The 22,498-nt window shown below is 36.8% G+C and overlaps 1 protein-coding gene across 3 annotated transcripts in view; it reads left to right on the top strand.

Moving 5' to 3' along the window:
- Positions 1 to 22,498, top strand: part of LOC149829279 (ATP-dependent RNA helicase SUV3, mitochondrial-like) — a 61,350-nt gene that overhangs the window by 16,459 nt on the left and 22,393 nt on the right. For all 3 annotated transcript variants that reach the window (XR_016434423.1, XM_090018010.1, XM_090018011.1), the window contains exons 6-8: positions 888 to 1,010; positions 14,236 to 14,313; positions 15,186 to 15,354. Coding sequence is in view for 2 of the 3 variants with exons in the window: in XM_090018010.1 (XP_089874136.1) it covers positions 888 to 1,010; positions 14,236 to 14,313; positions 15,186 to 15,354 (370 nt within the window). In the remaining variant the exon portion in view is untranslated. The remainder of the gene's footprint in view (positions 1 to 887; positions 1,011 to 14,235; positions 14,314 to 15,185; positions 15,355 to 22,498) is intronic.

Raw genomic sequence — 22,498 nt, 5'->3', positions numbered from 1 at the left:
CATAGTAATTGTCCCAGACTCCCAGTTCACATTCATGTGAACTGTCAAAAGCTAGTCAATCACCAAAAAACCACAAACTTTATGTTATTTGAAGTGTATTTTCTCCAAAATATGATTATTGGACTGAAGAAAAAACTCCCTAATGGATTTAATGCAACTTTTTCAAGTGTCTGAATTGATTCAAATCCTATCAATGCTTCTTTGGTGTTGTTTTGAAGGTTTGGTACTTCAGCTCTAAGAAATGGCTCACAGTAAACCTGATCGTAGCAAGTCTGTTTAGTCATTTGTTCTTTATGCAAGTAATGTTAGGGTACATTGTTTTACTATTTCCCTTATGTATCCTTATGCTTATCAATTTGAGAAAACATATTTCCAAGGTTCTCTTTTTTAACAAATAATAGGTACTTTGTTTTTCCTAATCATTTACCATACACAATTATATGAAGGAGATGGAAACATATGCACAGATGACTGCAAGTTTTCTGATACAAACTTTACCAAACTTAGTTTTCTATACAACTCGACAAAATTGAGTACACCTCTAAATAGACCCTGGATTGCGGCTAAATCAAGTGAACTCCTGAAATACCTGGTTTATCCGCCATGTTCTGAATACCTTGCACATTCAATCTAACAATTGATCATTCTACTCATCCAACAAAAAGATTTCATGGCTGTTTATTTTATGCATCATGTTATGGGGAAACACTTGGAAGCTGCGTGTTTGGGTGTATGATGTAATAAATTTTCATAATGATTTCAAAAGCAGTAGAAAAAGTCAGCAATTGAATTTGGTGCTGTTGGTGGTGGTGCCTTGAAGTACCTTTTTCCTGAAAAAATCATGATATGTTTCAGTTTGATCCTAGTTTATGTTTTTCATGTCTCAGGTTCAATACTATGAAAGGCTTTCTCCACTTATACCAGCAAAGGTTCCGCTTAGATCCTTTGATGACATACAACGAGGTGATTGTGTGGTTACTTTTTCACGGCGTGGAATATACAGACTGAAGGTGAGAATTATGACATTGCTTACACTTTCTTGGTTACCATGTAAACTATGTATATTAAGCTTCTTTTACTTGTAAACTGTTGCTTTTCTTGTTTATCAATGAAAATAAATTTAAAAAAGTGTTTATGTTCATATTAAGGTTGTTCTGGACCTCTTTCTTTCAATGCATTTGTACACATAGCAACAAATGCCTCCAATATATTGAAAATACAGGATTATTTGGTGGTAATTTTAGCAAGACTTCATTTTGTGTCACTAAACTAAATTCTTGCTAGAGAATAAGTAATAACATGAAAATACCATGGTATTTTTGGTTTACATATTGTAAATTTGTTGACTAAGTTTTATTTTGAAAAATTCTATTTGATGAATATAAGATTTGTGAGGTTGTTAACCAAAAAATTTTCAGTCTGTTTAAAATTACTCTACCACTTAAATATTTTTTGTCTTATATATATATATATATATATATATATATATATATATATATATATATATATATATAGAGAGAGAGAGAGAGAGAGAGAGAGAGGAATGTGCTGCCCCCTTTTCATTAGGTCACCATTAGGACCCTCCAAAAATCATAGTTTTAAGTGTTTTATGCTAGATCTAAACCATTAGATGTGTTTATGATTGCTTATTTATTAAGAAGCAAGCTTTCTTTTGAATCTATTTGATGTAAAAATGTAAATATTTTATCATCAAATTTTAGTACAATATCAACCATTAATTTTTTTACCTCTTTAAAACACACATCTGAGCATTAAAATGCTTATTAAAAAACGTTTTTTATTGAATATACAATGATAAACACATTGAACTGTTCAGATCTAGCATAAAACACCTAAAACTATGATTTTGGAGGGTCCTAACGGTGACCTAATGAAAAAGGGGCAGCACAATCACCATTCTTTCTCTTTCTTTATGTATGTATTTCACAAACCTGAGGAAGTTATGGTCCTTCAGTTTCAATGAGATATTCCATCATCAAACCTTCTAGCAAAACCTTTGGCTGCTAGATTTCTGCTTATATTTGATTCCGAGGACATTATGATCTGGATATAGTGAATTAAATATATAAGGTGGAGAAATACAAACTAGAAAAGGATGCCTGTCAAAAAGAGATGTAGGTGCTGGTAGTGGCTGAGCCTGTGAGCCATGTTATGGGTAGGGTGGACACATGCCCACTCTGACCCAAAAAAAACCCCAAGGGGGGTAATGGGTCAGGTGGGCAGTGCCCACCCTGACCCGGGGCACTGCCGAGTCAGAGTGGGCACCGGTGTCGTGCCCCCCTCCCCGACGGGCAACAACCCCATCCCCAGAGGTCCGAGCTCCACTCTCTCCGTCTCTCGAACCATCTTTCTTCCCAACCCCTCTCTCTCTCTATATATATATATATCTATCTATATATATATATATATCTATATATATCTTGCTGTGGCCATGTGGCGTGTGAAATGTGGTGGCCCCTCCTCGCTCAGATCCCACAACCAACAGAATAGGGCAACTTCCTCCGGTTGGCCATCCACCATTGCCCATCAACATCCTCCGGCGCACCGACACACACAGGATGTTAGGGTTTTTGGTAATTTTTTTTAATTAGTATTGAATTAAGTTTTTTATTGTGATTTTTTCAATTAACATATGAAATTATGAGTGTTGTTTGTTAGGATTAGGATTTAAGTTTTTAATTTATTTTTTCTTAAATAGTTGCATTTCAATAACTAGGGTTTAAGGCTTTTTGCGCTTGTTTTTTCCAATTAGCATTTAGGTTTTTAATTAGATGGATATTAATTAGTTATTTCTGTATTTTTTTCAATCAACATTAGACATGATCTACATGCTTGATTTTAGTTAGAAATTTACGGGTTTTGTGATTTTTTGTTTCAGTTAGTTTATGTATGAAAACTATGAATGATGTTTTTTATTTAGTTTTTTGCTAAATAACATGAATATTTAGAGTTGTGGTTTTTTTGAATAGCTTAGATTTTTATTTTATTTTTAAATAAGATGAATATTTAATTTAGGTATTTTTGTGTTTTTTTAATTAACATTAAACATGATTCTACATGCTTGATTAGCATAATTGCATAATTGATGATGTAAGAATTAGGGTTTCAATTTTGTATTTGTTTAAATAACATGAATTTTGGATTATGCTTTTAGGGTGTTATATATTTTTTCTTTTTAATTAACATTAAACATGAAGAATAAATACTTGATTTTGGTTAGAACTTAGAATTTTAGGTTTTTTTTTTTACACATCGAGAAGGATATATTTGACACCACTAACAATGAATCAATTATGAATGACTTTCAATTTTAGTTTTCTATTAGTTATCTTTTGTTCATTGGACGAGTGTTTTAATTTATTGACTTTATAATGTTCCTTTTCGTTTTGACTGGGTTGAAATTTTTCTAACTATTTATAAAATATTTATGATATTCTTTGTAGACTTTTTGAAAGATTAACTAATTAATTGGCTATTTATTTGTAGGATGTTTGTGTTCCTTTCTCACATCTTGCTGAATGCATTTCAAGTTCGAAACTTGAGCTTGGTCACACTGCATTATCCATGAAAGATACTTCTTTTAGTATTTATATCAAATAAAACAAAATTTTGAAGTATATAGACATCTTATTATGTCTACAGTTCTTCAATAATTTTCTTTATTACTGAAAATATGTCATTAGTTTCAAGTTTCAACCAAGATTCCTAATTATAAATTTCGCACCTGTAGTTCTTCAATTTTCTTTGCACTTGTTAGTATAGTTTATTGTCATAGAAGTTTTTATTTCTTTTTACAGTGCATTTGTGCCCACCCTAGTTTAAATTCCTGGCTCCGCCCTTGGGTGCTGGATGTGCCTCAAGGCGGTATAGGTTCCATCTTGGTGTTGTATGGATGTGCCTCAAGGTGGTATAGATTCCATAATGGTATTTATGTTGAATATCCTTCTCAGTTGTAGGTCAATCAAGAATGCACCCAAGTAGAAAATATGAAGTAATGTTTAAAATCACGAGTATTGGACCATCAGAAATGAAGAAATTTTATGTAGACCTGAAAATAGCTTTTTCTCATGTGCATGAGAGGAGAGAAGTCTATCATCTCATGTAAACTGTTAGTTATTGTCTTGTGATCCAATTCAGTGGTCGAGTTGGAAATTGAGAAAAGAGAGGATATGAGGACAATACAAGGACACATGAAGGATACTAGATGAAATAAAAAGATAATTTAAAGAAAGTAAAGGTGGCAACAGATTGCTGGTACAAAATAAAGTTATCTATTTCTTGGATATCCTGATTTATAGTTGATGATATCATAGGGTTGTCTATTTTTTCTCTTTTGGTAGGCATTATACAGGATTTGATCTCTCTTTCACACTGATTCCCTTCTTTCATGAAGTGGGATCATCAATGATGAACATAATCTAATGTTTATTATTTTAAAGCTAGATAGAATTAAGAGAGGAGACAAGTGGGTATTTTTTTTCCTTAAGAGATAAAAAGCCATTTATGTTAATTCTTGAATCATCAGGATCTGTTGCAGTGAATAGGGGAAGACGCGATGGGAAGGGCTGATATCAACTGTATACCCACAGCAACAATCGTTGGCTGCAGATCTGATTTCATTAACATATATTTGGGTTTACAATAATTTAAGGTACTAAACTACCCTGCAGCAGAAAATAGAAATTACAACAAAGCCATTATTAAGTGGCTGACACATAACACACACGGGTCTGGATCTGGCTCCAATAAAATCCAGTCCAATAACCGATTCTGTTTTTCACCCCCCTTCAAGTTGTGCATGGTCTTGTACCATGAACAACTTGTTTTTGAGCGTCCAAAACTTGTCTTTAGTTAATCCTGTAGTGAACAGATTTGCTACTTGAACTTCGGTTCTCACAAATTCAGGTTCAATCTCCTTCTCTTCAACCTTCTGCCGCACGAAATGTTGATCTATCTCAATATGCTTGGCTCGACTGTGGTGGATTGGATTAAAAGACATGTTGACAGCACTTTGATTATCAAATAGTAAAGATGATTGTGAAATTTCTTCTCCTACTTCTGTCAATATGTGCCTGACCCATGACCCATGTAACTTCTGCAGTGACAGCAACCATAGATCGGTACTCCGCCTCAGTGCTTGTCCTAGCTACAACTTTTTGTTTCTTACTACTCCAGGAGACCAAATTTTGTCTAATGAAAACACAATACCCTGAGACAGATCTTCGCTCATCTGGATCCCCAGCCCAATTTGCATCACTGTAGACAACTGTGTCACATGGGTGCGGCACTTTCAAAAACCTAGGTTGCGGGGGTGAGGTAGGGGCAAAAATGTAAAAAAAAAAAATATATATATATATATATATATATATATTTTTTTTTGAAGTTTTAACAGTTAACAACAGTAACACTATTATATATATAAGAGAAACCTTGACAGTTTCAAGGTTGGCATAGTCAGATAGACCATTTTCTTAGTCAACTATATGTCTTGGACTGGTCAAAACAGGGGTACATTAACCAGGTTATATGAACATATACATGCTTGAGTGATTCAATGTAACTTCATATTTCTAACATTAAACCTTCCGCAGCATGTGTCATTAAATGAGTTATGAAACAAACTGCAACAAAATTATGACCACGCAACAAAAACTAAAATCGAGTACAAACTACAAACTACAAACACATATAAGCATACACCTGTACGAAGAGCAACCAGCAAAAGAACTTGAATGAAGAGAATACCTTGTGTTTCTTGAAACAGGAAAGTGAGCAACTGCACCTTAAAATATTGACAAATCAATAACTTCTGTAACTTGGTAGATCTTATAATCCTATGAACTGAACTTAGATAATGAATCAATCCCAAAACAAATAAATTAAACCCATTACATGCCCATAACATAGCAACACATTTTAAGCAATGGTTGATAGAACGACTTTTCAAAAAAGATGAAAGTAACATTTGACCTTAAGTCATCAGGCATAAGCAACTAATAAAATAGATTGTAAATGAAATAAAAAATCAAGAAGCTCCACAAAACCCATTTTAGCATAGAATCAAAAGCCCCAAAATCAAATAGTCAAAGATCCCCAAAAAATAAATACAAATTTCATTAACTATATACCTCTATAGCATCATCAATTCATCGAAAAATTTCGGAATGCCCAAAACCCCCAAATAACATTATTGAACAAATTTTGGAATGTCCAAAACCCCCAAATAATATTATTGAAAAAAATTTGAAATGTCCAAAAAGCCTATAAATAAAAAGTTAAAAACCCTAGATGCTAATGACCCACATATAATACAATCAGAGAGAAGAGAGACAGTGAGAGTGACGAAGAGCGAGTGAGAGTGAGAGCGAGAGACAGTGAGAGTGACAGAGATAAGAGAGACGATGAGAGAGACAGTGAGAGTGACAGAGAGAAGAGAGACAGAGAGAAGAGAGACCGTGACAGTGACGGAGAGAAGAGAGACCATGAGAGTGAGAGAGAGCAAGTCGGAAGGAGACATACCTGAGAATTGAGGAGCGACCGGAAGGAGTTGTAGATCGTCGCCATCAACATCGGCATCGGCTTCAGGCTTCACGAGGATTTTGCCCTAATCCTCCTTCTCTCACTCGCTTATCATCGGGCAAAAAAAAAAGTCTAAAAATTGGACCTAAATGACCCTGGGTGCGTTGACCACACCCATGGTCGTGTTGATCGCACCCGCGTCGCGTCGCGTCGACGCGGGTGCGGCACCTGCTTTGCCGAGTCCCTGTGACTTAGGTAGACAACAATTTTATGCGCGCTTTGTCCTGTCGGCCTTTGCCTATAGAGAAGTCCATCACCAACTGTCGCCTTTAAATATCTAAGGATTCTCTTGACCGCCTCCATGTGTCCAATGCGCGGTTCATGCATGAATTGAGACACCTGGTTGTCTGAGTAGACAATGTCAGGTCGGGTGAACGTAAGATACTGTAACATCCCAACTAGGCTCCGATATTTGGTAGGGTCCTCGTATAAATCCCCATCTTGGACACTCAATTTTTGATAAAGAATGCTCGGAGTGGTTAAAGGCTTACAGTCCTTCGTACTTGCTTTTCTCAAGACATCCACTGTGTATTTGTGTTGGGTGAGTGCCAACCAGAGTTACCGGAAGCGCCTAGGGTAATGGGGAAGCACGCTTCCCTGATACGCGCTTCGGAAGCGCGAAACGTCGCGCTTTCGAAACGCGTGGGGAAGCGTCCCCCTTTTTTGGGAAACACGCTTCCCTTTTATGGGAAGCTCGCTTCCCCATTTTTTTATATTTTTTTGCTTCCGGTTTGCTTCCTAGGTCGCTTTCGAGACTGTTCATAATTTTCTTCTAAGTAGTCCCACGCTTCCCCGCTTCCTACATTTTTGAAAGTGCCTCGCTTCCCGCTCCCGCTTCTCGTATCGCTTCCCGCTCCTGCTTCCTCAACTGGCAACTCTGGTGCCAACCCATCTTCTCTTCTATCAACTTCCACCCTATGTCACATGGGTGCAGGTGCGGCAAATATATATATATATATATATATATATATATATATATATATATATATATATATATATATATATATATATATATATATATATATATTTGCCGCACTTGCACCCATGTGACATAGGGTGGAAGTTGATAGATATATATAAAGTCCAAAAGTTGGACGTAAATGACCCTGGGTGTGTTGACTGCACCCAGGGTCAGGTTGACCTCATCGGGTGCGTCCCCTAGTTGGAGAATCCCTATGACATATAGGGCAAAAAAAATTTCTTGGCATTTTTTTTTGTCCGAAAAATTGGATCAAAATGACCCTAGGTGTGTTGACTGCACCCGATGCTGCACCCGCGTCACGTCGCGTCGATGCGGGTGCGACACCCTGCTAGCCGAATCCCTGTGACATAGCTTTCACCTCAAGAAAATATCGCAAGTCTCCAAGGTCTTTCATTTTAAATCTTTGACTTAATCATTGTTTCACCTTTGCAATTAATAACAATATCATCCACATATATAACCAGTAAAGTAATTACAACTTCACTTTTGAATATAAACAGGGAATGGTCTAGAAGAGATTGATGAAAACCATGTTTCTGTATCTCAGACGAAAAACTGTCAAACCAAGAGCGGGACGCCTGCTTTAGCCCATAGAGGGCTCTCCTCAATCTGCGAACGTAGTTCCTAGGATCCCCTTTTGCATATCTAGGAGGTTGTTCAATGTAGACCTCCTACTTTAAGTCGCCATGCAGGAAGGCATTTTTTACGTCAAGCTGACTGAGCTTTCATCCATGTTTAACTGCTAGGGAAATAATAATTCTAATGGTCCCCATTCTCACAACTGGGTTGAAGGTATCATCATAATCCTGACCTGGCGTCTGTGTAAATCCTTTAGCTACAAGTCTTGCCTTATACCTTTCAATGCTTCCGTCTGACTTGTACTTTATTTTATACACCCACTTGCATCCTACCATATTCTTGTTGGATGGTCTGGGGACAATCTCCCATGTTCCACACTCATGCAAAGCTTTCATCTCACCATTCATGGCTTCCACCCGTTTTTTAGAATTATTTGCTTGATAGAATGTGACAAGTTCATCCTCTTTCTGTAGAGCCGTCAGGAACAACTGAAAGTCCATAGAGAAATTGTCATAACTAACCCATCTTTCAATTGGGCGACGAACACGAGTGGATCTCCTGTCATCAAGAGTACACGAGGAAGTGGATGATTGTTCAGTCCCTTGTCTCAAAATAGGTGGATCCTCCCCATTTTGTCGGGTGTAAATGATGCCCTTATATTTGTCTGGTCCAAGCGGTAATGTCAATTCTCTTGGAGACGGTGTCTCATCCTCTGCGCCAGTACATTCTTGTGGCTGCATACAACTCGAAGGACAATTATCATCAACTCTGCTAAAAAGTTCTGAGTTGAGCCAAGGATGATAGATTTCACCTGGTGGGGAATCTGCAGGAGTCATGTTGGTTTGAAGATCAAAATTCAGTTCATCAAAGATAACATTTCTCGATATCTTGATGCGTTTGCTTATGGGATCATAATATCTGTATCGTTTGTATACCCTACAAACCTGCACTTTAATGCCTTGTCTTGAAATTTGTGCTTCAAGGATCCATCAATATGAACATAGCAAACGCAACAAAAAACATGTAAGTCATGGTAGTTGGGATGGACATCAAAAAGGGAGAAATAAGGTGTCTTATTCTCCAAAATAGTCATAGGTAATCTATTTATCACATGCACATCAGAATGAAAAGCTTCCGTCTACAAGAAATTAGGAAGATTGCTGTCATGCATCATACTCATTGCACTCTCAACAATGTGTCTATGCTTTCGTTCAACTATCCTATTTTGTTGTAGTGTATGTGGGCAAGACACTCTTTTTCCTATCCCATTAATGTGGAGAAAATGTATGAAGTCACTGGAGGAAAATTCACCGCCTCCATCAGATTGGAAATGTTGAATAGATTCAAAAAACTGCTTTTTGACTAGAGAATGAAAGTTTTGGAACAAAGAAAAAACTTCAGATTTACTTATATCCAAGTATAACGGGAGTAGTTATTGATAAAGATTAAGTAGAATCTGCTTTCAAAACCAGAAGTAACAGGAGCTGGCCCCCACACGTCAGAACAAATAATCTCAAAAGGCTTTGAAGCTCTTTTATTAATAGAATTAAAAGTCAGTACATGACTCTTGCATAGATGACAACTGGAACACATTTGATCACTCATCCCTGTATTCAGACTATCTTTAGGAATGAGATTATTGAAAACAAGCTTTTCAACAACATGACTCCCACAATGACTCAACCGACTATGCCAAAGATGTGGCTTATTACATTCAAAGACATTCATAACACACTTAGTCGACGTTGAAGATGACACGGGTGAATTCTTCGAGATGGAACAAGCAGGACGAGCAGAATCCAAGATACGTTCTTGGAAGATGTACATGTTCCCTTGTCTTTTTCCCTCAATGAATAGTTCTCTCGTGTGAAGGTCCTTGACCTGCATAGAAAAGAGAGTGAATTCAAGTGAGGCATGATTATCATCGGCAAGCTTAGAAACAAAAATAATGTTTTTCTTAATGTTGGGAGCATGAAGAACATTAGACAACTTAAGAGTAGAGGTTGACATAGGAACAATGGAGTTTTCAATATGAGAGACAAGGTGATGAGTTTCGTCTCCAGTGACAATGCTACTTTTACCAAAATAAGGGATAGGATTAAGAATCTTACCAGCGTCACCAGTTACATGGGTTGCCGCACCCGAGTCAACGTACCAAGTCCCCTGATCACTCTGTTTCAGATTCAATCCTGCCAATACAGATAACAGTAACTCTCTGATTTCATCATTAGTCTGAGCACTAACAGACTCTCTCTTGACATCTGCCTGTGGAGACTTTCCTTTATTCTGAGGATTAAACCAACAATTTGCCTTAATATGTCCTCTTTTATTACAAAGATAACAAGTGGGTACTGTCTTTTGCCCTTGCGCATTTGGCAATATATTTGGTGTAGGCAGCAATCCACGTCCACCTTGTCTTCCTCTTTCACGAAACCCAAAACCTCCTCATCCTCGCCCATATGGCATTCCTGTAGCAAGGACCTCTTGAGTATTTGTGTGAGACTGTGGCTCCTCAGAAAAACCCTTCAAAGTCATTTTATACTGAATCAGCTTGGCACGCAACTCTTCAAAAGTAGAGAAGTAGCGATCATGTTATAATCAGGCCCTAGCCCACTCAGAGTCTGCTGAACCATATCTGTGTCACTTACCTTGTACCTTACAATGGCAAGCTGATCTGTGATAGTCTTCATCTTATTCAAATACTCCATGATGGTCATATTGTCCTTTCTGAGCAATTGAAACTCTCGCTTCAGAAAAACCATTTTCCCCTGCGAGACCTGAGAATATGTCTGAACTAATCTATTCCAAAGCTGGCTGGCTGAACAATCATCAGGTATGACTACGACACCTCTTGCGATAGAGTTGAAGTGATGTAGGTCAGACCTGACTGATCTTTCTTTTCCCAAGTCTCAAACTCTGGATTTTGGACATACACAGATGAGGTCGCCCCATTGTCATCCTTTCTTTCACGTGCAACAAATTCTGGAGGGATTGGAGTAGTTCCATCTAGATGACCAAGGAGACCTTGACTCCTTATAAAAGGAATAACCTGTCTCTTCCAAGTCAAGAAATTTGAGGTGTTTAATTTTTTAGAAACAAGTTGATTAAGAAAGCTTGAGGAAAGACCCGAATGAGATGGGAAGAACGAAGAAGAATCCATAACACAAGAATAAAGAAACTACATGACGCGCACAATTCAAGGCTGAGGCGTGAATAAGATCAATCACAAGGTGTAAGCCGTGCCTTCCTTCACCTTTTTTTTAGCTAGGATCTAGGGTCAATAGCTGTCAACGAGGTCAGATCTGAAACCAGCTACCAACAGTCACGTACAGACCCTACAATCAACCAATATTTTTTGTCCCCCCCCCCCCTTCAGCCTTGAATAGCATGCAAAACAGATATAGAAATGCAGTACACAGCAGAAAAGAAATTTCAAAGCACGTGTATGGGGAATACTAGGCTGAAATCGGCTGATCAGATCTGTTACTTACAGATCTGATCCTCAAGAGATGAACGTCAACAACGATAGATTTGAGAGAGAGGAGAACGTTAACTATAAAAAAAACATAGAGACAAGTTGACAGGAAACAGAGACAATATTCGGATTTAATGTTCAGCAGAGAGAGACAAAAGAGCATTAACTAGAAGTCGATGATCTGAATTTACCAGACCACAGACGTGTTATCCAAAAAAAAAACTGATTTCACTCCGAAATAAATCTCAACAGATACCAGAAGGAGATTCAGATTGGAAGAGTAGAACACATTTTGTTTAGAGACAGATTCGGTAAAAGAGAAGAGTGGGAGGAGATGGAAAACAAAAATATTGACTTGGAGATCAGACGTCTCTCTCGTCATACCTTTTGGAGACTTCTTCAAATCCAACAAGGGCCTTACTTTGATACCATGTTAATTCTTGAATCATTAGGATCTGTTGCAGTGAATAGAGGAAGACACGATGGGAAGGGCTGATATCAAATGTATACCCACAGCAGCAATCGTTGGCTGCAGATCTGATTTCATTAACATATATTTGGGTTTACAATAATTTAGGGTACTAAACTACCCTGCAGCAGAAAATAGAAATTACAACAAAGCCATTATTAAGTGGCTGACGCATAACACACACGGGTCTGGATCTGGCTCCAATAAAATCCAGTCCAATAACCGATTCTGTTTTTCAATTTAAACATGACATATCAGATATATAATTTAAAAAACATTAAGAAGCAGAGGGAGGACTGGTGATAAATATTGCAGGTGTTGTAGAAGAGAAAGAGGGTGATATATGTTAAGGAGGCACTTGGATGGCAGAGAGAAAAACCTGGGTTTTTACAAACACAGGTTTTGTCTAAAATCAGGTTTTTGATTTTGTCCCATTTTGACCAATAGGTGGCTGGAAAATGGCCAGACAAACCAGATTTAAAAATAAAAGGAAAAAATTTTTGGTTGTTTTCTGCCAAAGGATGGTCAGACAAACTAGATTAATAAAAGAAAAGTTTTTGGCCATTTTTTCAGCCACCCACTAGCCAGAAAATGGCTGGACAAACCAGATTGGGAAAAAATAAATCTGCTGTTGCCAAAAAACAGCTGGGACAGTATCATTGACATTGAATAATACCGTCTAACAAACCATTATCCAGCCAGAAAATGGCAGGAAAGCGGTCACATTAAAACAATGGTAAGAGAAGGGGGAATTGGGCAACCCTCTCCCTTCCCCTGTCATGATAAGCCAAAACTGGAAAAAGCAAGGGGGTGGGGGATGTTGTGGTTCAGATTTTCACGAACTGAGTTTTGAATAAACCACTTTGTGAATTGTCGGGTCTGTGGCACCCAAACAGTGCACAAAACCAAGTTTTCTCCAGGCGCTCCTAAAGAAATGCTGCTGCTTAAGGATTAAAATATTATGTGAAGATAAGATAAGAGGCTAGAAGAAAAAGTAATGATCCTATCGTCATGTTTTGGGGTCTTGTACAGCTAAGGATTTAAATAAACAGTACCCACAACCCTTGTAGCCATGCACATGCATTTATTTGTTGAATATTCAATGGGAGAATTGTTCCACTAGTTTGTAGCTTCGGTAATGCAGACACTCATATTACTAACAAGTAACAACATACATGATAGTTGATTCACACCTTGCAATCCCTGAGCCTATGGCCTATGATCCATGGCTCACAACTCTGTGAGGCATGCATAAAGATGCCGTCTCCCAATTTTTGTGTTGGAAAGAGAGCTTTAACCTGTGTCCTGCCCAAGCGATCCTAGCCTTTTCAGTTTCTTGATAATGCATTGTTCAAATCCAAGTTGGTCTATTTATTACTGATCCAGGTGAGGTACAAGACATGGACTCAATAGGTCAACCAGATTTTCTGATGGATTTGCCCAGGGTTGTTTGACTTGGATCAAGTCACAAATTGATGAATGGTTCATACATAGGTAATGGCGAACCCAAGTAACAAACTGAGATTAAATCAGGTGAGTTGCAGGTCATGTCATGTATTCTTTATCATTGGAAAAATTGTAAATTCAGCATACATCATTGGCTTATTTACCTGAGTCCAAACTCTTGGTATCTTATGCTTGTACCTCCTGAATGAAAGATGTTGGTGCGTAGATGCCACTTCTACAAAATTGACCCATCTTTCTTTTTGAATGATGGAAAGTTCTATAATTAGGGTGCTAAATTTGTAAAGAATTTTTTCGCTATCTAGTTGTGTTATTGGTCTTTTCGAACTTATTTGTACACAGTTCTCAGCTTTGTTTGTTGCCCAAAGAATTATAACTTTTTCTTATGATGCTCACTTCCTGCTCAGACTTCCCTTTTAGTTGTTTGTTCTGTTAGTTGTTCAACCCTTGAATCTCTTCCCATGTTTTCAGATAATAATGCATGTTACAATGTTGTCACAACACAGTTCATGATATAACTGAGTAGGATCCTATGCTATTTAAAAATCTGATGTGCCTCCAATATACTCAGATGCAGTCTCTGATGACTTATAATTTTCTTGTTGTTTTGTTTCTTGATGTTTCTTTGTGAACTATGTGCTAAGTTACATTTTATAATATTAACAGAAAGAAATTGAAACCAAAGGAAAGCATCTTTGTTCTGTAGTGTATGGCTCATTGCCTCCAGAGACTCGAAACCGGCAGGTATTTGTTTTTTTCTTTCAGCTATAGAAAGCTATTGCTTTTGATCTCCAACTATTAAAACTAATTATTCCTAAGTTTTGTACACTTGTGTTTATATTTTCCTACTAGAGGCATGGGTTGTTTCTGATTGGACTTTGCATGAAATATGTTTATGGTTTGAACTAATTTTCTAAAACTTTCAGTGTTTGATTGTACCTCTTGTCTCATTTTATATTTGATCTCTTCCAAGTCTGTTTTTTTCTTAGGAACTTAACCATGGAACTCAACGTTTAACTTGAATTCAGTTGTTCTCTTATGTGGCTAAATTTATCTCATTAAGTGTGACTATTGGTAAATTGGCCACATTAACTGTGTACTTTATAACATCTTACTGGTCATGGCATGCCATAGACTTAGTTACTTGTATAATACTTGTTTAGTGAATTTGGTATCTTTCAACTGTGCATAGTTGATAAGGTTAGGGAAAAAAAAGAACGTTTATGTGCTGTTACTCAGGAACTTACAATAACTTAGATGTGTGATCCCTTTTTCTTCTGAATAGACTGTTTAGCAGGAGCACATGTATTTACAGACACACCCATGGGAAAGGGGGTAGGATGCTTCTGAAAGAAGATGAAGAAAAGTTGAGTGCAATAATTTGGCCTTACATTGTATCTTTGTGGTGCACCATATAAGTAGCAAAGAATTCTCATTTTGTTTGTTCCTAGTTTGCATGGAAGAATATATTTCATGATATTGTATGGTTGTGTCATGGCTGTTTTGTCAAAACTATGGATGCTTTTGCGTGCTGCTAAATTGTTGCCTGTAATTGACATGCACGTTTTTTGTGCTACCATGATATGGCTCAGCTAAGTGTACTTGTAGGATTGCAGGCATCAATGTTCAATGATGAAAGCAGTGAATTAGATGTTCTTGTAGCTAGCGATGCTGTTGGGATGGGCCTCAATCTGAACATCTCTAGGATAATATTTTCATCATTGAAAAAGTTCGATGGTGTAGAAATGCGGGAACTTACCATACCAGAGATCAAACAGATTGCAGGTGACTAGATCCTTCTTACATGTTCTTAATTTTACATTGGTTTAGCTTTTTGGTCAGCTTTGAAGTGATCATCATATGGGAACTGATTTTACAATTGTGTGCATTTAAGCTTCATAAGCTTGTAGGGCATCTGTGAGCATCTTTTGTATGATCTTTGTGTTAAGATATATGTATTGTTTGTATATATCTAAGTATACAAAGGTGTACTTAGGTATTTTTCTTGTATTTTTAGTTCTCTTGTATTTCTTTTTTTCTTGTATTCAAAGTATACCAAAGTATACTTTTTGTGTATTTTGTTAGGTATTTTCTATTTGTACTATTTAGGATTTAGGTTAAGTATACTTAATGTATACTTTAGGTTAGATTAGTTTTTTTGGTCATTATTAAAATGACTAAATATTTTATTTTTGTATTTTGTTTTTTCTATTTTTTGGTCATTTTTTTAATGACCACCTATCCGTTGGGGTTTGTAATGGCTAGTTTGATTAGTCAAACTAGCCCTTATCTCTTCCTATATATATTGCTCATCCTTTTGTTGTATAGGTGAGAGAGGATGAATGTATATAGTGTGTGTGTGCATGAGTGTTGTAGTGAGGTTCACTTGTATATTTGTGTGAATATTTCTCATTAATAAAATATTTTTATTTTTTGTATCTTGTTTTTCTTCATGACTATGTATGGTTTATTGCAGAGTTATCGGAAGCGCCTAGCTAAAAGGGGAAGCGCGCTTCGGAAGCGCGGAACGTCGCGCTTCCGAAGCGTGGGGGGAAGCGTCCCCCTTTTTTGGGAAGCGCGTCCCCCTTTTTTGGGAAGCGCGCTTCCCTTTAATGGGGGACGCGTTTCCCTTTAATGGGGGACGCGCTTCCCTTTAATGGGGGACGCGTTTCCCTTTAATGGGGGACGCGCTTCCCTTTAATGGGAAGCGCGCTTCCCCCTCGCTTCCCCCACGCTTCCCCCTCGCTTCCCCCACGCTTCCCCTGTTTTTTTTAATTTTTTTGTATTTTTTATTTTTTATTTTTATTTTTTTTCGCTTCCCCCTCGCTTCCGAGACGCTTCCTATGTCGCTTCCGAGACGCTTCCTAGGTTGCTTCCGAGACACTTCCCGAATCGCTCCTAAGTGGTCCCCCGCTTCCCCGCTTCCTAAAATTTTGAAAGTGCCTCGCTTCCCGCTCCCGCTTCCCGTATCGCTTCCCGCTCCCGCTTCCTCAACTGGCAACCATGGTTTATTGTATCTAGCCAAACACATTTGAATTTCATTTATGTTTGATAAAATTGTTATTCTTTTGTATTTCTCGTGTCTTGGATTCTGTGCCATTTGTGATATGGTTTAGAGCCAAGAAAAAATTTCTTGGTATGTTGTCTATTTGGATCTTGGGATTCTTTGGTTCGAGTTTGTGCTTCGTGAAGGAGTCGTGATCGATGTATGACTTGGATTCACAGAAAATCTTGATCCGGTATGGATCTTAAATCTTTATATATATGGTTATTTTTGCTTGTGTTGTCTATTTAATGTCTTATGCATGAGAAAACACTTATTTATCATATCTTTGAAAAATTATTAAAACTGTTTGTTATTTTTAAAGATCTTTTTGGAACTTTCTTGTTTTATGCGTGTTAATGAGCAAATGTTTGAACTCTTTGAAATCATTTTGGTATATGTTTTCTTGGGTGTTACTTTTAAAATGTTTAAATGTTTCTTTTTCAAACTTATTTGAGTATTATTCTTTTCTTGGATTTAATTGCGTTCATACTAGTACTTATTTGTTTTTGTGAGATATACATGCATGTGTTTCTAGTTTTGATTCTTATGTTATGAACCCTCTTTATAAGGTATACTTGAGTGATTTAGTATCCTTGAGCGTGTATTTCTTATTGCTTTCATGTCACTTAGATGTTTTATTCAAGTACCTTGTCATTATATGTGTCAAAGCATGTCTTCTTTGTGTATGACTTCAAATTCATGGATTTTTTGTTTAGAAGCTTGAGGCTAATTCTTTGTGATCCTGAGTATTTCTTGGTATTTTTAGAAACTTGTGGAATTTGTATGTGTATGCATTCTCTTAAATTATCTCTTGTGTGTGAGGTCTTTAGTGGTCTTATTTGATAATGTATGATGTTATGAGATTTTATTTAAGTTTTGCATATGCATATGAATATTTTCATACGTGAGTATTTTAATATTAAAACATGCTTTCTTCATGCATGACATGTTTTCCTATGAAAAATCATACTCTTATCATGGTTGGATTTGTACTTAGTGATATTTTTATTGTACTTAGTGATATCATTAGATTTTAATATTAAAACATGCTTTCTTCATGCATGACATGTTTTCTTATGACAAATCATGCTCTTATCATGGTTGGATTTGTATTGAGTATGAGGATTTAGGCACTTTTGCTTGTATCTTAACATGGATTAAATCTATAGGATCATATTCTGGTGCATGTGTTTGGATATTACAATATGTTTCTCTTCATTCGTATTTTGCGCATTTGTGAGATTTAATAAAATTGGTGTTTTAAATGTGTGCTCCATTGCCCTTAATGGGTTGGGATCTTTTGCCCTAGTGGCCTTGTGTTTGTGCCCTTAGTGGCCTTGTGTGCTTCCTTTACCCTTGTGTGGCTTGTGTGTTATTGCCCTAGTGGCATTGTGATTATTCCACTCTTAACTATTTACCTCTTGCATTGGCTTTCATTGCATAAGGTTTTTTGAAACTTATGAATGTCTTATTTGTGGCCTTTTGTGGTGAGTCGTGTGGACCTCACTGTTGTGGATTGTTGGGGGTGAGTTATGTGCACCTCGTTTTGTTGGTTTATATTGCTAGTTTATGAGTGTAGTGTTGTCACTTTTGTTAAAATGTAAAACTGTACATATATGTATATATAATAATATTATATTATTATATATATATAAATACATTTTTCATTTCTTTCTTTTCTGTAATTTTTTTCCTTTATTTTTATTTTTCGTCTTTATGTCATCTAGTTCAGTTTGAACTAGAATGACTGTTGCTAGTCAAGTCCTGTCCAGACTTGACTAGCAATAGAGCTGTTGGACTGACACAGTCCAACAGCTCTTAATAGAGCTGTTGGACTGACACATTCCAACAGCTCTAAATAGAGCTGTTGGACTGTGCCCAACAGCTCTATTGAGTCCTCTTTCACCTGTGTATATAAAGGGGTGCAACCCCTCTTGTATTTTACTCCAATGCTTCTTAAGCAATTGGTTTTTCATATCAATAAAGAATACATTTTTATTTTTATTTTGTTTCCAGTTATACCCTTTTTAAGGGTTATGCTTTAGTGTCATTCTTGACACTTGCTCTTGTTAATCTAAGCTCGTGTTTCGAAGATCCCCATTTCATTTCATGGTATCAGAGCCGCAGAAGTACTAAATCTTGAGGAAAAGCTGCCTCGGTTTTCGTGCCCGTTTGCAAAAGTGTTCGCCACTTGAAGAAAAATGTTTTATCACTTCATTGGAGAAGATTTCACATCTTGTTGTATTGTTTTTTTTTTTTTTTCTTTTTCTTTTTCCTTCTTGTTTCTCTTCTATCCCTATTCTTTCTCTCCTTGTAATCGATGGATGACAATGATAAAGTCACCATCATGCCTATGAAACTAAGCGATACGAACTATGTAACATGGGCTTCAATCATGAAGCACCATATATGGGGAAAAAGCTTATGGGGGATTGTGGATGGTTCCGATTCGGAACCTAAGCTATCTCTTACTAAAAAGGAGGGAGATAAAGAGGTCCCTCTATCGGAAGAAGAGAAAATCAAGGCTATTGCCTCATACGAGAAGGAATGGAAAGAATGGAGAATATCTCATGCAAAGATAATGTCATGGCTTATCAATAGCGTTGACATTAAAAAATGCTCAAGTCTTGCCAAATTTGATAATGCCGATAAGGCATGAGAATACCTTAAGAATATGTATTCCCTTAAAGATATTGCACACATGTGCAACCTCCAAGAAAAAGTTCGAATGATGACACAAGTAGACAAAACTATTCGTGAATATTACAATGGGTTGTCCGAACTTTGGGAAGAACTTTCCCTTTTAGAACCAAAGTGGCATTGTGCCGAAGACATCGAGCTTCGTCAGAAACAACTCGATGCTGAACATTTTTACCAGTTTATCACTGGATTAAGGCCGGAATTTGAAACCACTAAATCGGCCCTACTTCACCGGGGAAAAATTCCTTCTATTGTTGAAACTATTGAAGAGTTAACAATGGAAGAAAATCGTCTCCGGAAAGGTTCTTTAAAAATTGAAGATGATTCCGTTTTAGCCGTGTCTAGACCAGGGAATCATGTTCGATCATATAGGCCTCCTCACTTTAACCGACAAAATGGTGACTATGATAAGAAGAAAGTTATTTGTTATCACTGTCATGAACCGGGACACTACAGGCCACAATGTCCCAAACTTAAGGAGCTGAGAGAAAAAAAAGCTGCAATTACTGGATCAGAGCCTAAAGATCAGGATGCACCAGTTTCCCTAGCCCAACTAATGGAGATCCTTCAGCCTCTCATCAAAGGTGCCTCTTCCTTATCTGAAGCTTCAATCGGCGCAGCAGCCTCATCTTTTTCTGATTTAGGTAAAATTTCTTGGCTTCTTGACTCTGGTGCATCTTTTCATATGACCCCAAATAATCAAAGTCTATCCAAATGTGTTAAAAATAAAACAAGTGTGTCAAAGGTCTTTACTGCTGATGGGACTTCTCTTGAAATAGAAGGAATAGGAGATTTTGAAAAAATTTATAAAACAAAAAAATTTTTTATTCCAGAAATTAGACATGTTCCCAAATTAAATTTAAATCTTTTATCTGTATCTCAAATTTCTGATTATGGGTGTAATATTTCTTTTTCTTCTCATGGTTGTTGGGTACAGGATCGCCAGTCAGGCAAGCTGATTGGGGAAGGCCATAGAGAAGGAGGACTCTATTACATGGATTTTTTGGAAATGCCGAAGAAAGCTTTTTGTTATAATATTCAAAAAATAGAGTTGAAACTGTGGCATAAGAGACTTGGTCACCCACATATAGCCAAAATCCAACATTTTCCAAATCTAGGGAAATTTTGTAACTCTGAATCATTTGATTGTAAAGATTGTATTCTCGGCAAAATGAAAAGATTACCATTTCAGAACAGAACCTTTTTCTCTTCAAGACCACTTGAATTAATACACTCGGATGTTTGGGGTCCTGCACCAGTAATTTCTAAAGGAGGATTTGTTTACTATGTTCTTTTTATCGATGATTTCTCCCGACATACGTGGATGTACTTTCTCAAACATAAGTCTGAAGTATTTTCATACTTTCAAACTTTTCATAATATGGTTAAAAACAAGTTTCAAAATGATATTACTATTTTTCGCACAGATTCAGGGGGAGAGTTTTTATCCACAGATTTTCAAAATTATCTTAAATTGCATGGCATCACACATCAAAGATCTTGTCCTTATACACCTCAACAAAATGGACTGGCAGAACGAAAACATCGCCATATTATAGAAACCACTAGGACTTTATTAATAGCAAATCAAGTCCCAAAAGACTTTTGGGCAGAAGCTGCCTTAACTGCCACCTATCTCATTAATAGGATGCCATCTTCTTCGTTACAAAATATCACTCTCATTGAAAAACTTATGAACATTTCTCCAGACTACTCTAGACTAAGAATATTTGGGTGCAAATGTTTCATATTTACTGACAAAAATGATAAACTTTCCCCTCGTGTGATTCCCTGTGCCTTTTTAGGATATGCTGAAAACCAGAAAGGTTATAGATGTTTTGACTTCAAAAATAATAAACTATATGTGTCTAGAAATGTTTCCTTTCTTGAAAAGGAGAGCTTCTTTGATTTTAGAAAATTAAAAGACGTCACTGAGTACTCCTTTTTGCTAGATCTAACATCAACATCTGATGAATATGACCTTGACTGTAACTTTGATGATGATCAAAGAATTATTGATCTTAATGTTGAAAATGAAGAAGTTCATAGAGATACTAGTATTCAATATTTCAGGCGACAAGAGTCTAATCCTCCATGTGCACTTGAGAAATATTCTAACATTCCAACTAGACAATCAACCCGAATCTCGAGGCCTCCAGGAAAGTTTGTATCATACGAGTCTTTCTCACCCACATATAGGGCAGTTATTGCATTAATTCACTCATATGAAGAACCATCCACATATTTTCAAGCAAAAAATGATATCAAATGGATAGAAGTCATGAAAGCTGAATTAGATGCACTTGAAAAGGCTTCTACATGGAATATTCAAGATCTTCCTCCAGGGAAGAAAACTATAGGATGTCGACGGGTTTATAAAATTAAAACCAAGAGTGATGGTACTCTTGAAAGATATAAAGCCCGTTTAGTAGCCAAAGGTTATGCCCAAGAATATGGGATTGATTATGAAGAAACCTTTGCTCCGGTGGCTCGTATGACTACTGTCCGAACCTTAATTGCCTTAGCTTCTATCAAAAAATGGTCTATTTTTCAAATGGATGTCAAAAATGTTTTTTTAAATGGAAAGCTAGTTGAAGAAGTATATATGGAACCCCCTCCTGGTCTAAGTATTCCTAAGGGTAAAGTCCTTCGCTTAGAAAAAACTCTTTATGGACTTAAACAAGCACCAAAAGCTTGATATGATAGGTTTAGTCGTGTTATGATTGATATTGGTTTTCAATTCTGTTTAACTGACACTGCTTTATTTATTAAGAATTCTGATGCAGGGATCATTGTGCTTCTTCTCTATGTGGATGATATGATCATCACCGGAAGCGATAAACAGGGAGTTGAAACAATCAAAACACTTCTTAAATCTCATTTTGAAATGACTGATTTGGGCTTGTTGAGATATTTTTTAGGCATTGAAGTTGCTTATTCTCCTAGAGGATATTTATTATCTCAAACTAAATTTGCTTTTGATATTGTTTTCAGGTCTGGTATTACTGATGATAAGAAAGTCGACACTCCAGAAGTTGTTAATGTTAAAATGAAGATTGATGATGGAGAACTTCTTGCAGACCCTACTCCTTACAGACAGCTTGTCGGGGCACTTTCCTATCTATCCATTACCAGACCAGATATAGCACATGCTGTTCATACAGCAAGTCAATTTCAACATGC

This window comes from Nuphar pumila, chromosome 9 (assembly GCF_984573655.1).
Source record: "Nuphar pumila chromosome 9, dmNupPumi1.hap1.1, whole genome shotgun sequence".
NCBI lineage: Eukaryota > Viridiplantae > Streptophyta > Magnoliopsida > Nymphaeales > Nymphaeaceae > Nuphar > Nuphar pumila.
The sequence above is the reverse complement of the archived record's forward strand: the minus strand, read 5'-3'. Positions and strand labels throughout refer to the sequence as shown.